Source organism: Primulina eburnea, chromosome 1, assembly GCF_022965805.1.
Source record: "Primulina eburnea isolate SZY01 chromosome 1, ASM2296580v1, whole genome shotgun sequence".
Classification (NCBI taxonomy): Eukaryota; Viridiplantae; Streptophyta; class Magnoliopsida; order Lamiales; family Gesneriaceae; genus Primulina; species Primulina eburnea.
The window spans coordinates 62,317,702-62,336,065 of NC_133101.1; the positions used below are offsets into that span (position 1 = coordinate 62,317,702).

General features: G+C 35.4%; 3 protein-coding genes across 3 annotated transcripts; all 3 read left to right on the forward strand.

Moving 5' to 3' along the window:
- The first annotated feature begins 718 nt into the window (after positions 1–718).
- LOC140838688 (3-phosphoshikimate 1-carboxyvinyltransferase 2) lies at positions 719–5,264 on the forward strand. The gene is made up of 9 exons (XM_073205179.1): positions 719–861; positions 954–1,298; positions 2,474–2,718; positions 2,921–3,074; positions 3,579–3,793; positions 3,872–3,989; positions 4,337–4,547; positions 4,643–4,704; positions 4,842–5,264. Exons 2-9 carry the CDS (start codon positions 966–968, stop codon positions 5,058–5,060), a joined length of 1,557 nt encoding a protein of 518 aa, XP_073061280.1. The 5' UTR covers positions 719–861; positions 954–965; the 3' UTR covers positions 5,061–5,264.
- Positions 5,265–8,518: 3,254 nt separating this feature from the next.
- Positions 8,519–10,659, forward strand: LOC140838699 (UDP-glucuronate 4-epimerase 3-like). Its single transcript, XM_073205191.1, has one exon. The coding sequence runs from the start codon at positions 9,003–9,005 to the stop codon at positions 10,305–10,307; it is 1,305 nt and encodes a 434-aa protein (XP_073061292.1). The 5' UTR covers positions 8,519–9,002; the 3' UTR covers positions 10,308–10,659.
- A 4,279-nt stretch (positions 10,660–14,938) lies between these two features.
- On the forward strand, positions 14,939–18,157 carry LOC140838703 (proline-rich receptor-like protein kinase PERK9). Its single transcript, XM_073205205.1, has 4 exons — positions 14,939–15,494; positions 16,095–16,355; positions 16,457–17,317; positions 17,401–18,157. Exons 1-4 carry the CDS (start codon positions 15,038–15,040, stop codon positions 17,907–17,909), a joined length of 2,088 nt encoding a protein of 695 aa, XP_073061306.1. The 5' UTR covers positions 14,939–15,037; the 3' UTR covers positions 17,910–18,157.
- Positions 18,158–18,364: the final 207 nt, after the last annotated feature.

Genomic DNA, 18,364 nt, shown 5'->3' on the forward strand with positions numbered 1-18,364 from the left:
AAATCGTATAATTCGTGAAACCATCACGACAGTTTTAATCAAGACTAGATGTTATGAATACATTTCATGCTATTTTTCTATCAAGACCTTGAGGCCGAGCCGCCCATGTTGAAGTCTATTTCCACCAGTGTAACAAAATTTTGGAAGTTGGTGTGAACTATACCGAACCAATTGTTTTCAGTAGTTTTAGTTAAATTTTACGATAAAGTTAATAATTGATACTGTTTTCATGACAAAATTGCTTTTAAATATTAAAATCAAAGTTCTTTTTCAAATTTTTTGAACAAGTTATTTTTAAAATATATGCTTCAGTTCTCAACTACTATATTCACATAAAAAAATATTTTGAAAAGCATTTTTAAAAAACCATTGTTTATGCTAATGACAAAAACTTGTGTGAGACGGTCTCACGAGTCATATTTTGTGAGACAGATATCTTATTTCGGTCATCCATGAAAAATTATTATTTTTATGCTAAGAGTATTACTTTTTATTGTGAATATCGGTAGGTTTGACCTGTCTCACAGATAAAGATTCGTGAGATCGTCTCACAAGAGACCTACTCTATGTTAATTTGGTCCTATATCCATATTTACCTATCACATGATATTTGATGTTATTGTAAATAAATTCTAAAAGAAACCAAAATTTACAAATTAGTCAGTATTCTTTATTTCTCTTGCATGATTTTATTTTTTTTTTGGTAAGAAAAATAAATTGTTCGACCGGTCAAATAAGGTTTGTGAGACAAATTGGATCTCCACGACCCAGTTTCTTCATAATCACACTTGAGTCCTAACCTGCTCACCGTCCCCGCCAAGCCATACCATCATCCTCAACTTAAAACCCAAGAAGAATTAGGTGGGATTTTTCTGTTTTTTTTTTTTAAAAAAAAGAAGAAGTTTTAAAACTCCACACTTTTTTCCCGATCGATTTTGTTTAAACTATTTTAGTTCTTCTGAGAAATGGCGCACGTTAGCAACATGGCGCACAAAGTTTCCCCAAGATTCTCCACCATTATTGCCAGATCTTCTGCTGCAACTTCGAATTCCTTGTTTTTTGGCGCAAAGAATCTGAAAAGCCCGTCAAAGTGTTCATGGGTTGTGGATAAAAATTCAATCTTTACAGTTCAAGGGAAGAATTCTTTAAAGGTTACGGCTTCTGTTGCAACGGCGGAGAAGCAGTCAACGCTGCCGGAAATTGTGTTGGAACCCATCAAAGAAATATCCGGTACTGTTAAGTTACCAGGCTCCAAATCCCTCTCTAACCGTATTTTACTTCTTGCTGCCCTCTCTGAGGTAATATTGTGGTGTGTTCGACATCACGCGTACATGATTATTAATTGTTGTTCAATTTTGCAGTGCCTGTATTGTTATATTGGGATTGTGGAAGTGTGAATCTGATGGGATTGTGCATGAATATGGATAAATTTTTCCTGTTGTGCAAATTGAGAATGCCACGTCCTCGTTTGATTCTATGCTGTGTAGCTTTATGTATGAATATGATTAATATCGAGAAAGAAAGAGTTCACAAGTCTTGTGAATATTTAAGATCCAGGCCCAAATGCCTCTCTATAACATTATGAGCCTGAGGTTCATATTACTGCTGGCAAATATGTATGCACAATCTTGTTTCCGGATTCTTTGATCCAAGTACAATTGTGTGATGGACATTTTTTAAACTGATCAATAAATACACAAGCCTGTGCTTTTCTGCAAAGACATTCATATGTCAAAATGCATTATATCTGCAGCTATTTTAGATTGAAATATCTGAAGGAATCACTCATTGTGTATATTGTTCTGCACGTTTATGAGAATCGCTGTTTTTATAGAGTATGCTGGCGCTACATTCCTTGAATGGAATAATGTTTCGATGAACTTTCTGCTATAAAATGAATTAGTTGCATAGGAAAGCGATTGAATTGAATATATTTTTAGATTAAAGTTAAACTTGTTTTAATACAGAGTAAATGGATGTAAATAAGCAAGGGTAGTGGTTAGCACAAAAGATACGTGTTTGACTTAGAAGTATTGGTTGGGAATTGAGAATTCTAATGCCATCACTTAAAGCAAGGATACAATCACAAATTAATTGAATGGTGAGCGATTGAAAATTTGTTTAACTAGATGAGAGCACACTTTCAAATGTATGCTTGAATCATTACATTTTCTCGATTCAGGATCACACACTTTTAAGTCTGTGGTGTGAGAACGACAATCTAAGGTTTGGAAAACTGTTTTACACATTTGGTCGTATCCTTATTAAGTTTGTTAGCCTATTAGCATTTTACATCATGCCCATTTTCAATTTCACCGTTTTCTGTTTACAATATTCCAGGATTCTCAGTGGTCCATATTCCACATTTCTTGTTAGCTCATATGTTTTACAATTGATTATTTAAGCGTTATATGCCTTTCTAAATCAGCATTCTTACACAAGCTCACATTACATGATACACATGATTTTCTAGGGAACAACTGTTGTGGACAACTTACTAAACAGTGATGACATCCATTATATGCTTGGTGCCTTGAGAACACTTGGGCTGAATGTGGAAGAAGATAAAGCAGATCACCGAGCTGTTGTGGAAGGATGTGGTGGTCTATTTCCAGTTTCTAAAGATGCCAAAGATGAAATTCAGCTTTTCCTAGGAAATGCAGGAACAGCTATGCGCCCTTTGGCTGCTGCAGTTACTGCCGCTGGTGGAAACGCAAGGTATACTGAATGGATTTTTGTTGATTCTTTCTTATTTATCCCATAATCCTGAAGCGCTATGATGTGATTCTTTTAAAGAAAAATATTAGCTTGTGATTTTTTTTCTGTGATCTTATAACAATTTAATTTACCTCAAAATACAATTTACAGTCTAAATAAGAGTAATTGATTTATACCATCATAAATTCTTGTTGATTGTCAGCTACGTCCTTGATGGAGTTCCTCGCATGAGAGAGAGACCAATTGGTGATTTAGTGACTGGACTTAAACAGCTTGGAGCAGAAGTCGATTGCTTCCTGGGGACGAATTGTCCCCCAGTTCGTGTTGTTGGAAAGGGTGGTCTTCCAGGGGGAAAGGTGTGTCTTACTTTCTTTAAAGAGCTCCTGTGGGTGGTTTCAATGGATAGATGAATGTTATATCAGCTTAATCACAAGGCACGTTGATTGGCGCAATACTCATTTTTGAATGAAAATATTAAAGAAAAAACTGAAGCAAAGTTATAACTTGCACATTCGTGGAAGAGAAAGTAGCTATGTGCCTTGTAGAATATCGAATGGGTGGTTATTTCTGAGAATGTCTCTGCCGAAATTTCCTTATTTGCCATTATACTCCGTATAACTTAACCTTCCGTCCAAAATTAGGCCTTTAGTCCAATTTGCTATCCCCCATTAACTCCAGGAAAGGAAGAAGTTATAAAGATGTTCAGTCAAATTGCGCGGTGATTTAAAATTTATCTTTGTTTATATACTTATTTGTTAGTTGGCCCTGGCCCTACAGATGCCTTCTAGTCCAAATGAAATGGGGGTAAATGTATACTGTTCTTTGAATAAGATTTGTGATGGTTTAATCTCTTTTGGCAGGTGAAACTCTCTGGGTCCATCAGTAGCCAATACTTGACTGCTCTGCTCATGGCAGCTCCACTGGCGCTAGGCAATGTGGAAATTGAGATAATTGACAAACTAATTTCGGTTCCTTATGTGGAGATGACCATTAAGTTAATGGAAAGGTATGGTGTCTCTGTAGAGCACAGTGATGAGTGGGACAGATTCTTGGTTCGTGGAGGTCAAAAGTACAAGTGAGTCCCAATACTCTAATGTTTTTAAGGCTTCGATAAACTTAGTATCGTCGAAGTTTAAGGACAATTTTTCATTAGGTCTCCTGGAAAATCTTATGTTGAAGGCGATGCCTCAAGTGCCAGTTACTTCTTGGCTGGTGCAGCTGTTACTGGTGGAACTGTTACCGTTGAAGGTTGTGGGACAAGTAGTTTACAGGTACCTATTGCTCCAGAATTCCCAAATTTTCACGTATTCTTGTGCTCTAGGTGACATAAGAAGTTCAGTTAGTTTTTGACACTTTTATCCACGCGTGCGACTCTCATCATCACTTAAATATTGACCGGAAACAACCCGAAATCCCAGGAGCATCTGAAAAGTAGATTTTCTAGATCAGAACATGAACTCTAAGAATAGGGTTATACAAGTTAACCACCTAGCACGAAGTTGATTTCTCACAGCATTCTGTAGAATGATGCCACATTTTTCTGGCGGAGTCAGTTATTGTTTATGCTCTTATGAAGTGATCTTTTGTAACTATTGTCTTCAAACTTTTCCTCTGGAAGGGTGACGTCAAATTTGCCGAGGTTCTTGAAAAAATGGGTGCAGAAGTTACGTGGACTGAGAATAGTGTCACTGTTAAAGGCCCTCCGCGTGATTCGTCTGGAAGGAAGCATTTGCGTGCCATTGATATCAACATGAATAAAATGCCAGATGTCGCCATGACTCTTGCTGTTGTAGCGCTTTTCGCTGATGGGCCGACTGCTATACGAGATGGTACAACATCAACTTAAAATATAATCTTTGACCATCATTATCTAAAAAAGCAAGAAAAAAGGAAGCAAGCCGATTTTTTATGCATATGTTTGCAGTTGCTAGCTGGAGGGTGAAAGAAACTGAGCGAATGATCGCCATATGCACAGAACTTAGAAAGGTTCCTCGCTTTCTAGCTTTCACTTTTAACTCTCATCAGCTTGAACCTTTATTAAGTTTGAAAAAAAGTAAGCAATTAAATATTTATCTACAAAGCGGTCCCTTGATATCTTCTCCCTTTTTTGTTCTGTTCTTCAGTTGGGAGCCACAGTTGTAGAAGGTCCAGATTACTGTGTGATTACTCCGCCGGAGAAACTAAATATAACCTCCATCGATACATATGATGATCATAGGATGGCCATGGCCTTTTCACTCGCCGCCTGTGCTGATGTTCCCGTCACAATAAAAGATCCTGGTTGCACGCGCAAAACATTCCCTAATTATTTCGACGTTCTTGCTACTTTCTCACAGCACTGAGAAGCTTTTTCCTTTTTCAAGACATCTACTTTTGAATTGAAAAAATGTGGTTATTCACGATTATTCGAATAATCTATCCTTGATGTGAGGAAGAGATGGATGGGAATCCTCCGGAATTTTCTGAGTAAACTGTGTGTATTAAGTTGTTGAGATTGTTGTAATATCAGAAAAGTTTTAATGACCAACTCTTGAATATTACTGCTATTACTTGCAAGTAACTAAATAACTTCCCCTCCAAGCAGGCTCCAATTTGCTTGATCATCAAGTGTGTCAATCATAAATGTTATATTCCATGATCCAACATGTTTTCCCCTTTTTCTGTTTCGAACACGGGTTTATGATTTCCTCTCACAAAGAGGATATCATTACCCCAAATTCTGTCTGTTCTCGACCAGACCCTCTTCATTTCAACGTCTTCAACATTGTTTTCACGAAAAACTGTAACGGCTTCTAAAAAAATTCTCTTTTTTTTCCCAACATTTTCGAATATACACTGTCGCAGTTCATACACACAGAAAAACATATTGATTCACATGTAGAAACCTAATAACATGGGACATGGGCGGTTCTTGAAAAAGGCTGTTGCCCTGTTTTTGAAGTTTTTTGCACTGTAAGGCCACACACACACACTAAATGTGACTCCTCCAACCCTCACCTCCTCACTTTGACCCCTTTAAAATCACCACCAAGTATTAATTGCTATGGCCCCTAACTGTGTGCATGATTGTACCATCGCATGAACATGAGAATTAGTGCCATTTGCAAGCTGTAATTTTTATAATTTCTTGATGTACTTTTATGCAGTCTGAGTAATTATGCCATTTTTATAATTTTATAATCAAATCAAAATGATGTTAGGGACCCTTTTTGTTTTTTAGAATGATGAGAATCGAGAACCATGTGGAGGCAAATTCTTTCTTTGTTTATTTTTCCTTCTATTTTTTTTTTACTTGAACTCCAAATGGGCTCTATAATCAGTGGAATTGATGGACGAAGTTTTCCAGATGGTGCAACCGTGCAACAAGATCATTTTAATTTCATTGATTATCTATTAAACTTCAATAATTAAAAAAAAATTGAATAATATTTGTAACATGCTAAGAAAATGTTTGTAAAAAAAAAAAAGCAATAAAAGTATATATCTAGCAAAATCTAACCTTTCCTTCATGGTTAGTGTTCTCATTTTATTTAAACGATCTCACATATTTATATTGATGTGACGGATCGACTCTGTTCGTATCTAAAGTAAAAAATAATATTTTTTAATTGATCGAGTCATATAAGTTTTTGTATAAACTAACGAGATTGTTCTCAGATGTCATTATTTTCAATAAAGCTATCATTTAGTGTATTATTTTGATGAGGTAATTCTATCCTTTTAAGATTAAAATAATAATGTGAAACAAAAATGAAGAGATTATTATAAAAATATTTTTTTATCAAAAAAAATACTCGTGAAAAACAATGCAGTAGCATTTACGGTAAGGAGCCTGCGAAAGAACATCTTAAAAAAGGACATCGAAAAATCACTTTCACAGCTGTAACGAATTTTATTAAATCTTGACAAAAGATTGCGTAATCGCATTTTGTGAGATAAATATTTTATTTGGATCATCTATGATTTTTTTTTACTTTTTATGCTAAGTGTATTACTTTTTAGGCAAAAATTTGTGTGAGACGGTCTCACGGGTCATATTTGTGAGACAGATCTCTTATTTGGGTCATCTATGAAAAAGTATTACTTTTTATGTTAAAAATATTACTTTTTATTGTGAATATGGGTAAGGTTGATCCGTCTCATAGATTAAGATCCGTGAGACGGTCTCACATAAGACCTACTCTACTTTTTATTGTGAATATCGGTAAGGTTGACTCATCTTACAAATATAGATTTGTGAGACAATCTCACAAAACACATATTCTTAAATATTTGACAGTTTTAGATTATATTTGCATCAGAAAAAAAAAAGCTTTTTGGTATATTTCCATAAATTGGCCACTTCGTGTTACAAAATGTCGTCCCTTCATTGGTTTCTATATACAATTCAAATCATCAATATAATATATTATTCAAGATTATAATATGTATGTCATGCATACATATAATTGAAAAAAATAATTGCTCTACATTTGAATTAATAATATTACTATCATCTATGATCAGATTGTTTTCGTAATTTCCATTGATGCTATATCTATTCTAACAAATTTAAAATTATAATAACTAATTCCTCCATCCCAAATATCACAAAAAAATATCATAACAATATTTCATTTCTTAATTTTGTGATACAAATCATCTACTTGATCCGTCGAAAGAGGTATATGATTTTTATACTAAAAATCGATCGACCTGTTGTACAAATATAGATCATTCATACTGTTTCATAATAAACATACTCCATACATAACATTTTTCAATTGTCTTGAACATATAATGTAGTTCCTAGATTCCGAAACATTTTTAAATTTTTTTTTTCCAATTATTTTTAAAATCTGTATAAAAAAAAACAAGTAATCACACACACACACTATCCAATGGCCATGGAGTTCAGAACCCTTAATAATTACCCCCAAAATCTCTCCACCACACCACCTCCTCCACAAATGAGCCTCAACAGATTCCCAACCTTAATCCTCGCCAAAATAAATAACCCCCACAAAATATTTTATTGGTTAAGACCATGTGACATAAAATTTTACCTTTACTGCCAACCAAAGCTAATTATTAACTATTTTTTTAAATTACCCCATTTTCAAGAAAATTTTAATTATCCAATGTTTTGAAACTACCCCATTATGTATTTGACTAGATATTTAGCAAGAGCTATCATATATTAATAATTTGATTTCTATCGACAAATTATGAGATAAGCTATCATATACTTATTCGTTTCAAGTTCGAGTTTAGTTGATTGTAGGTAATTAGACCTTAGTCTACTGGTTAATGTTGAAGCTTTGAAACTTATTTGTCTCCGGTTCGAGTTTAGTTGATTGCATGTAGTTTTTCTAATTTATAATTTAGGATAGATTTAGTTGTTTCTTTGTACGTTTGTCTGAGATAAGTAAGTCTCATATCTATGTTCAAGTGTCGTCAATATGATGGACAATTATATTAGATATTTGTAGCATGGAACAATATCATATCTGTAATCTAAAAAATAATAATAATAATAAATAAACTCACAAGTCATACTAAACTAAAAGGCAAAAACTTGTGTGAGACGGTCTCACAGGTCGTATTTGTGAGACGGATATCTAATTTGGGTCACCCGTGAAAAAATATTATTTTTATGCTAAGAGTATTAATTTTTATTGTGAATATGAGTAAGATTGACCCGTCTCACAGATTATGATCCATGAGACGATCTCACATTATATCAACTCACACTAAAAATAATAAATTTGACTGATATCGGAAGACAGGCCCTGCATCCATCCATCCATCCATCCAAACAAAGACCACTCTTGCTTTGATCTATTTTAAACTTTGTTGAGACCGCATTTCACTCCCTCCTCTGGTTTAGTTCCGCCCCAAATCTCTTGGCCCTCTCTCCAATCACCATTCTTATTCAATCATCAATTTTCAAATCTCTTTGCCACTGTAAAAATCATAGGAACCCGCACGAAAGAAAAGTGATATTTTTTTTTAGAAGAAAAGAAAAAAAAATTCAATCACCACCGCCACCACCAAACATTTTCTACAAGAAACCAAAGATTCCCCATGAATAAACCGTAGAACTATTCCACACCACCATCTCTAGGTACGTAATCCTCAGTCCTCAGCACCTGCATTTATCAAAATTTTGTTTATACGCCCAGGCCATATTCCTTGGATTCTGATTTCAAGAATATCCAAGAAAATCAGCAGATAGGCCGCAAAGGCAGGGAAATTGGTCGTGGGAACTCGTCAAATCTCGATTTTTTTTGGGTTTTCAGTTAATGTCACAGATGAAGCACATTGACAGCGCCCCTTCAACCCCAGGAAAGTTCAAGATGGAGAAGTCTCCGTACAATAGGGTGAGGCTGCATTCTTCTCTGGCCAAGCTCGCTTTTTGGTCATTTGTTTTCCTTGGCTTGATCTTTTTGTTCTTCTATAGATCACCCTCTTCTTCATCCCCTGTTCCTTCAGATCTCTCTAGAAGGTCCCTTAGAAGCTCTTATGAAGGCCCTAACTTCGAAAAAAGGGTCAGGGCCTCTGCTAAAACCAGGTCTAGAAATGGGATTTCGGTTTTGGTTACAGGGGCTTCTGGTTTTGTGGGAACTCATGTCTCCTCCGCCCTCAAACGGCGGGGGGACGGTGTCTTGGGGATTGATAATTTCAATGATTATTACGATACCTCCCTGAAGAGGGCTAGACAAGCACTTTTAGACAGAATCGGGGTGTACATTGTGGAGGGGGATATCAATGATGCTGCTCTATTAAAGAAACTTTTTGATATTGTGCCCTTTACTCATGTTATGCATCTGGCTGCGCAGGCCGGTGTTCGCTATGCAATGGAGAATCCTAGCTCCTACGTACATAGCAACATTGCCGGCCTAGTTAGTGTGCTTGAGGTTTGCAAGAATGCGAATCCGCAGCCAGCAATCGTGTGGGCTTCGAGTAGTTCTGTGTATGGATTGAATACCAAGGTTCCTTTTTCCGAGAGGGACAGGACTGATCAGCCTGCAAGCCTGTATGCCGCTACTAAGAAAGCCGGTGAAGAGATTGCACATACTTATAATCATATATATGGGCTTTCTCTTACTGGATTGAGATTCTTCACCGTTTATGGACCATGGGGTAGGCCGGACATGGCATACTTCTTTTTCACTAGGGATATTTTGAAGGGGAAGTCGATCCCAATCTTTGAGGCTGCAAATCATGGAACGGTGGCCAGGGATTTTACCTACGTTGATGATATTGTAAAAGGTTGTTTGGGTGCATTAGATACCGCAGAGAAAAGTACCGGCAGTGGTGGCAAGAAGAAGGGGCCGGCTCAATTGCGGGTGTACAATCTGGGAAACACATCCCCCGTACCAGTTTCGGATCTTGTGAGTATTTTAGAGAGGCTACTCAAGGTGAAGGCTAAGAGGTTGGTTATGAAGTTGCCAAGGAATGGTGATGTACAATTTACGCATGCCAACATAAGCTTAGCTCAGAAAGAGCTTGGTTATAAACCCTCGACTGATCTTCAGACAGGGTTGAAGAAATTTGTTCGGTGGTACCTCAGTTACTCTGCAAACGGGAAGAAGAGCGCACAGTAATACGATTTTTTCAATTGTGCGGTAGGATCATTCCATTCTTGGTTCATTTCAATTCTTACAATTGTTTTAAGCTATTTCCGTTTGTTGGCAATTCTCTTGTTTCCACAAGTCTTGAGTGTGATATAATGAGGAAATTCCTCTCTCATGGTGAAGAAGCTTTTGTGGTTGGAGGCCATTGGTTCCCCCGGTGTTCCATTTTTCACTCATGGGATCGTAATTGTTGTAGTTTTATATAATTTGTATAATTCATGACTAATAGAGCAATTTGCTAATTCATGGACTTGTATCATCTGAATTCGATCTAAATAAAGTAGCACAAGATAGTTTTGCTATTACAAACTTTATTTAGATTCATTACCGTTTTTTGTTGGCGGATTTATTGATGAAGTAATTTAATTTCCATTTCGTGTTTGGGGGTACGCAGTACATGCCAGCTTTTTAACTGCTTGTTCTTCCATAAATGGTAATCTATGCTGGTTGATTAGTTGCTCTTCAGGCACTCACTTCTAGGATTTTGGACTAATAATGGATTCAAAGGGTTGCATATTTAGGTACATTTGATGTTTGAGTTTATGTAATCTGTTTATGTTTTCCGTTCGTTAGTATCAGAGTTGGAAGCAGAGAATTCCGTATTAAAGTGTTAGATCTGTTGATGCATTATATTTGACAAAGTAGATTTCCATTTTTTGATAGCCAGGTATGAGCTATTTACATATACATAGGAACATAAGTGAAATATGTGCTGTGTATAAACAATCATCTTATGAGAACATTCTCCATGGGGTCTTGATGTAATGGCTACCACATTGTTACACATAAATATTTGTGATGACTCAGGACGGATGGACAATCATCAGATGCCTTCAACACATAATCTAATGCTGTTGGTTTCAAGGTGTATTATTGTCGAATAATAAATCATAGGCAATGTACTAGATGGTCAAGAAGTGTCGAGCATTTGTGGGAACAAACCAGTAGGCTTGAAGGATTTATTCTGAAATTAGGCTTCAATTATCCTACTTTCTCATGGATGCTATGTTTTGTTTGTCAATCTGTGATGAAGGGCTAATTGATCCTATAGGAAAGATGTATTGGAAAGTGATGGCAAGAAGTATAAAATCGTCGGTGAATTCGAGTGTAGTTTCAATGAAAGTACTCTTGTGCGACGATCTTGAGAAAACATGTCCAATATGGGGTGGCCAAACTTACATTTTTAGAGGTGAAAAAATGCCATGGTGAAAGTTTGGTGCTGGCCCCGTGCTCGTGGTTTCTTTTACCGAGAGGGTTAAATTATGATGGATTTCTAAATGTGGTGAACTACCATTTATATCACTGTATGCAGGTATCAAGAACATGTGAATGAATACTGGATTACTGGCTATCTATTTTTACTCAGAAATATGATATAAATAGGTGGCTGTTGTCCTGTTTTCTCCTTAGTTTTTGGCAAGCACCAGGCTCAATCACTCGATGTAGTACAGAAATAGAAACTAGGCTAAAGTTTTCTAACTTAGATTTTCTGTAATCGAGTAGGATTTTTTAAATAAATATGGATGAAACTATATTGTGCTCCTTGTATTTAGATGTTCTTTTATAAAAATTTAATTTAAATTTTGTTTAATTTCTACATATCTCTGTTACAGTACTGATTTCGCGTGGTATGGACCAACCATTTCAGTATTTGGTGCGTTAGCTTTTAAAGATCCTGTTGCAAAGGAGACACGTGACATGACATCAATTTTATCTTCAAATAAACAAAAATATATAAAATGCATTCTTATTTTTAATGTTAGGATATGATTGGATTGATTGATGTAAACTCAATAAATTTTAAGCATGTTCCTTGATCACTTTGATTTTGGAATCTCAAAACTTTCTCATCCAGCCCTATAGGTGTAATAAATAAAATGTCGGTGTTTGTGATATGATTGTTAAGAATGAGATAACTAAAAATCTTTTGATGAATAGATAAAATTGTCCATCCACTTTGGCGTCGGCGGGCGGTCGGTGGCGGGAAGTGGTGGTGAGTTTGAATATATGAGAACGATAAAATTGAAAAAATAAGATATATTAAGAGTTAGATAAATAATCCTATGAAATGAGGAGTGATTAATTTATCTCAGTTAATATAACCTAATTATTTATAGGTGGGATTGACTTGGTTGAATAAAAATCCTAACAAATATGAGATTAGATGAGTTAAAAAACTATAAATCCAACTAATCCCTCCTACCAAACCTTTGCCTAAATCACTGCTATAAACTTTTGAATTATAAATTGTTCGGGATAAAAAAAATTTGTCAGAGAAATAGGTGAATATTAAAAATAACGAGAACTCCATATTGTATATTTAAAAATTAATAAAATAAAAATGTATATGCAGATTCCAGTGGTTCGAGTATTAAATTTAATCGCACCGAACGGCTATGATAGTCTTTTACATATTTAAATTTGAAAAATACCATTTCAGTAATTATTTTAAATCAAATTTTATTTTTTCGTATTATATTTGATTGCAAATTTTATCAAACTTTAATTTCTTGTATCATGTTTCATTGCAAATTTTATACATCTCTCAAAGCACATCAGTCTCATATATTTATATTTGTGAGACTAGTCGATCCGATCCATATATTCAATTAAAAATAATATTTTTCACATAAAAAATACAGTTTTTTGCAGATCAAGTTGGATTAAAGTTTTGTTTCACGAAATTAATCTATAAAATTATCATAAAAGATTTTTTTACTTTAAATTTACCAAATGAAACATAAAATATATTAAAAAAATGATCAAATTTGAAATGGGCAATTATTGTTTCGTTTTGATTCAAAATTTGAGACATCATTAAATAACGAATCTTCAGTAGGCCCATGCAATATGCGAACTGCATCTTGCGTGTCAGCCAAATTGCAATTCGGTGCTCTATCCCGCATTTAATAACAAAATAGGCACCATAGTTTGTCAAACCTAGGACCAAATTGTAACACAATCAAACTTAAGGTACCAAATTGTTGTAAAACAATAAGGTAATTGTCAGATTGCTCCCCTAACGACCAGACCCTAAAACTCCCCCACCTAGGGATAATAATGGGTAGGGTATGGATCAGATTTCATACATTTATCCTCATACATATTTATTAAATTCATCTCCATACCCATCTTCATACCCATCGGGTATTGAGTTTCATCTTCATCCCCATATCCATCGGATTATCGGATACTCATAATCTACCCAAATACCCTATTATCATATACAATTGAATTTTTTCAAATTTAAATTGTTTCAATGAAGTTATGAATATTTAAAAAACTATTTAAATGAACAATATAAAAAAATATTAATGATAAAAATTTGCAAATAAACTTTATATAAAAAATAACAAAATATTAAAAATAGTTTATATTAGTTGAATAAAAGTACGCAATTCAACAAAAATAAAATATTTTTCAATTTTTGAAGTCAAACATGGAATAAACTTATCAATGGAGAAGATGAAAAATTGAATGAAAATAAATGAGCGGTAAAACCTTGAAACGTAAAAGTGAAAGCGAAAGGAAAGAAAAAAGAAAAAGTATCGATTTACTTGAATTTGAGAAGATGAATCTTTAATATAAATAAATATAATTACTATATATGTATGATTTATTTTGATTTGAGAAGATAAATCTTTAATATAAATAAATATAATTACTATATATATATACATAGTATATATATATATATATATATATATATATATATATATATATATATATATATATATATATATATATATTTATATTTAATTTAAACGGGTATTCGGGTCGGATGTGAGTCAGATTATATCAAACCCGTCTCTATACCCAAACCCGAAAATCTCCATACCCGATTATCCAATTATTTAATCGGATCTAAAAATCCCTCCATACCCTCTTCTATTCGGGTCGGGTATCGGATCCTCCAACGGGTTCGGAAGAAATTGCCATCCCTACCCTCACCTCTAGCAAACTCAATTATCGTATTTAATTGTTTTTTATAGGGAAAACATAACCTTAAAAACAAGTCGAACTTCCATCAGTTATTTCTGATCTTAAAAATCAAACTTTAGAGTGTGTTGTGACAATCAGATGTAATTACGAGGCCTAATGTGCCAAAAACGCAATTTCAAGGTGCATTTCTCAATAACAAATGCTTAAGGGCACTTTCGAAATTACTATAAAAAATGGGTACCCAATAACAATGCGCATTTCCCCATGTTAAAAAGGCTGCCTGCCGTAAGGCGACCGACTACCGGACTTCCCAGTAACCAAGAATTCAAATCTGGCCTAGTGAATTATCCAACCACCCATCCCATCTGCTCACCTCTTCCTACCCAGAATACCAGTCCAAGGACGAATATTTGAAATAATAATCACCGTTGCCCTTTGATCTAAATAAAAGCCACAATTTTTTAAAATCATATTGTATCGTAGAGAGACTCAAATTCGATATAACTCATAAAAAAATATTAATTTATGTCAAAAATAATTTTGTTTTTTGCCCATCTCTTGATTCTCAAACCTCTCTTGGCTGGCACCATTTTAATCCAGAAAGTTTCAAACTTTGGAAGTACAATAAAAAAATAAAAAAACAATCTTTTATCGATAAGTACACACACTCACTGCAGTCACCATCTTGATCCTAAAAAAGAAAAAAATTTGTCAATTTCCTAGCAAAGGAGAGAGCTTTTTCTCTGAATCCAGCAAAAATGGCTTTCCTCTCCCTATTCTTCATCATCTCCTCCATATTTCTCCCATTTTTGCCATCCACAATCTCCCAACCAACAAACTCTAACTCCTATGCCACTTCTTTACCTCTTCTAATGGCAATCAAAGCTTATTTGGACCCTCAAAATTTCGTTCTTTCTTCATGGTCACTAAACTCTACTTCTGGTCCCTGCGATGGCTCCTTTGAAGGGATTGCATGTAATGAATTCGGTCAAGTGGTTAACATTTCACTGCAAGGGAAAGGGCTTTCTGGGCAAATACCACCTGAGATTGGTCAGCTCAAGAACTTGACGGGTTTGTACTTGCACTTCAATGAGCTTCATGGGGTTGTACCTAAGGAGCTCGCTGACTTGACTGACCTCTCTGATTTGTATCTCAACGTTAATAATCTCTCTGGTCATATTCCTTCGGAGATTGGGTCTATGTTCAGCTTACAAGGTAAGTTCTTGGGTTATTTTTCTCTCCTCTCTCCTCTTCTCTCAGACAAAAACCAGAGAAAGTTCATTGAAATACACTTATATAGTTATATTGGTCTTCCAGTTCTTTCCTTTTTCTTTTTCTTTTCCTCCCTTCAAGCAAAGTATGTTTCTCTTCGATTTTGTGGATTGAAAGTAAATAGCAGTAGTGTAGTTGGTCCAAAGTAAATAATATCGGATCTTTTTTTTTCAGTTGGTTTTTTTATTCTTCTTCTTTCCTTTGCAATCATATTTTATTTTATTTTCTGTGGTTTGGGTATTAGGGTTTGTTGGGAGGAAAAAGGTGGAGCAAAAGTTGAAAACTTTGCTGTTAGATCTGTTTTGTTTCACTATGAATCATTTACTTAAAAAAGAAGGCTTTATCATTTATCAATAAGATATATTGAGGTATTTGGGAGGTGTGGGGTCTGTTATAATCTGGTTAATTAACAATGGAGAACGAAGTCGTGGTCCTGTAGCTTTCACTTAGCTTTGATCATTGTCACGAGTTGCAAATATTCTGCATTTAGTTATAGTGATCAAGCTACATCTTACTTTTTTTCCCCTCTCTATATTTATGCAGTGTTGCAACTCTGTTACAATAAATTAAGTGGAAGCATTCCCACTCAGCTAGGCTCTTTAACGAAACTCAGTGTTCTGGCTCTGCAGTCCAACAAGTTATCTGGTGCTATTCCTGCGAGTCTAGGCGGTTTAATGGTTTTGACTAGGTTGGATTTGAGCTTCAATAATCTCTTCGGTTCGATCCCATCTAAATTGGCGGATTTACCGTTGCTCAAAGTTCTTGACGTCAGAAATAATACTCTTTCTGGCAACGTCCCTCTAGGTATCTTCTTAATCTTGGGATTTGCAGTTTCCAAATGATGATTTTTGTTATAATAATGTTATCTAATGACATGGTTTGTTTTCTTGTATGTCAAAACAAAGAACTGAAGAGACTGAATGAAGGTTTCCAGTATGCCAATAATCCAGGGTTGTGTGGGATTGGTTTTTCTTTGTTAAATGCTTGTGCTGATTCTAGTAAAAATTCCAGTAAACCTGAGCCATTTGGACCTGGTACTGGTCATCTTCCTTCTAAAGATATCCCCGAGTCAGCAAATGTTCTACCAAATGGGTTGAATCAGTCCAAGAGAACCCATACTGCTGCTGCTGCTGTTATTATAGTTATTGGATTAATTGTTGCTTCAACAGTGGTTGCTCTTTTTACATTTTCATGGCATCGTCGCAGGAAACAGAAAATCGGGAGTGCCTTTGATTCTGGCGAAGCTCGACCAAGTACTGATCAAGTTAAGGATATTTGCAGGAGAACTGCATCACCTCTCATTAGTCTTGAGTATTCCAACAGTTGGGATCCTCTGGCTAAGCGGGAAGATGGAAATAGCTTCTCTCAGGAGGTTATTGAAAGTTACATGTTCACTCTGGATGCAGTGGAGTCTGCAACTCAGTACTTCTCCGAGACTAACTTATTGGGGAAGAGTAGCTTCTCGGCTATTTACAAAGGGATATTGAGGGACGGATCTGCAGTTGCTATCAAGTGCATTTCAAAGATAAGTTGCAAGTCTGATGAAACTGAATTTCTCAAAGGATTGAAGCTATTGACTTCACTGAAACATGAAAATATTTTGAGGTTGAGAGGCTTTTGTTGTTCAAAGGGGAGGGGAGAGTGCTTCCTCATATATGAGTTCGTTTCCAATGGGAACCTTTTACAATATCTTGACGTGAAAGTAGATAAAGGGAATGTTCTCGATTGGCCCACTCGGAAATCTATAATCCAGGGGATCGCCAAAGGTCAGCTTTTATTCAAGTCATCTATTTAGTTAAAAAGTTCTTGATCGTAATATTGTTTCTCATACTCGTGTTCTTGTCTTCAGGTATTGGGTATTTGCATGGAACTGACAATAACAAATCAAAATTGGTTCACCGTAACATATCAGCTGAGAAAGTCCTGATCGATAAGCACTACAACCCATTACTCTCGGATTCCGGCTTTCACAACCTATTAGCAGACGACATAGTTTTCTCAACATTAAAAGGTAGTGCTGCGATGGGGTACTTAGCTCCCGAATACACCACCACAGGCAGGTTCACTGAAAAGAGCGACGTCTATGCCTTTGGTATGATCATATTTCAAATCCTCTCGGGGAAGAGCAGAATCTCGCAGTTAAACTGTCACGGGGCGGAATTATCAAGATTTGAAGACTTTATAGATGCAAATCTTGCTGGAAAGTTCAAGGAATCTGAGGCAGCTAGGCTTGGAGAAGTTGCACTTCTTTGCACGAACGAGTCTCCCGACCAGAGGCCAGACATTGGAACTGTGATGCAAGAACTGGATGGCATCGATTTAAACTCTTGCTCAAACATGTCACTCCAGAAGAGTTAAATTGTACCAATTTTTTGCTGATGGCAAAGCATGCAAAATGTTATATGCCTGCACCGTGTATCAGCCAGGACTTAACTTAAGTTCCTTGTGAAATTCTAGACCAGTCGAGTCGGTGGAATGGGTAAGACATGGAGTAGGTAAAACATGGTGGTATTCAATCTACCTATTTTTGCTGATAAGCATAGTAGGCATTTCTCATGCAATTTCATTTTTTTTTTGAAGTTCCAGAACCTGATTGAGTAGTCATTGCCCAAAGTCGTACACAATATTTCGTAGAATTGTTTTTTGATCTAACAGTAAAACTGCATAATGAATTTAAAATAAAATAAATAAAAAGATCTTTCCTGCTTGCATTTAAACAGAACTTGACATGAATTTATATAAAAGTTATATTATAATTATTATTTTTCAAAACGTTCGAATTTGGTCACGAGCATTTATTTGGTAGGCTCTGG

Coding starts and splice junctions, on each gene's coding strand:
- LOC140838688 (XM_073205179.1), top strand. CDS start 966: ATGGCGCACGTTAGCAACATGGCGCACAAAGTTTCCCCAAGATTCTCC. Junction 2,719..2,920: donor GCCGCTGGTGGAAACGCAAG/GTATACTGAATG, acceptor GTTGATTGTCAG/CTACGTCCTTGATGGAGTTC. Junction 3,990..4,336: donor GTGGGACAAGTAGTTTACAG/GTACCTATTGCT, acceptor TTCCTCTGGAAG/GGTGACGTCAAATTTGCCGA.
- LOC140838703 (XM_073205205.1), top strand. CDS start 15,038: ATGGCTTTCCTCTCCCTATTCTTCATCATCTCCTCCATATTTCTCCCA. Junction 15,495..16,094: donor GTCTATGTTCAGCTTACAAG/GTAAGTTCTTGG, acceptor ATATTTATGCAG/TGTTGCAACTCTGTTACAAT. Junction 16,356..16,456: donor TTCTGGCAACGTCCCTCTAG/GTATCTTCTTAA, acceptor GTCAAAACAAAG/AACTGAAGAGACTGAATGAA.
- LOC140838699 (XM_073205191.1), top strand. CDS start 9,003: ATGTCACAGATGAAGCACATTGACAGCGCCCCTTCAACCCCAGGAAAG.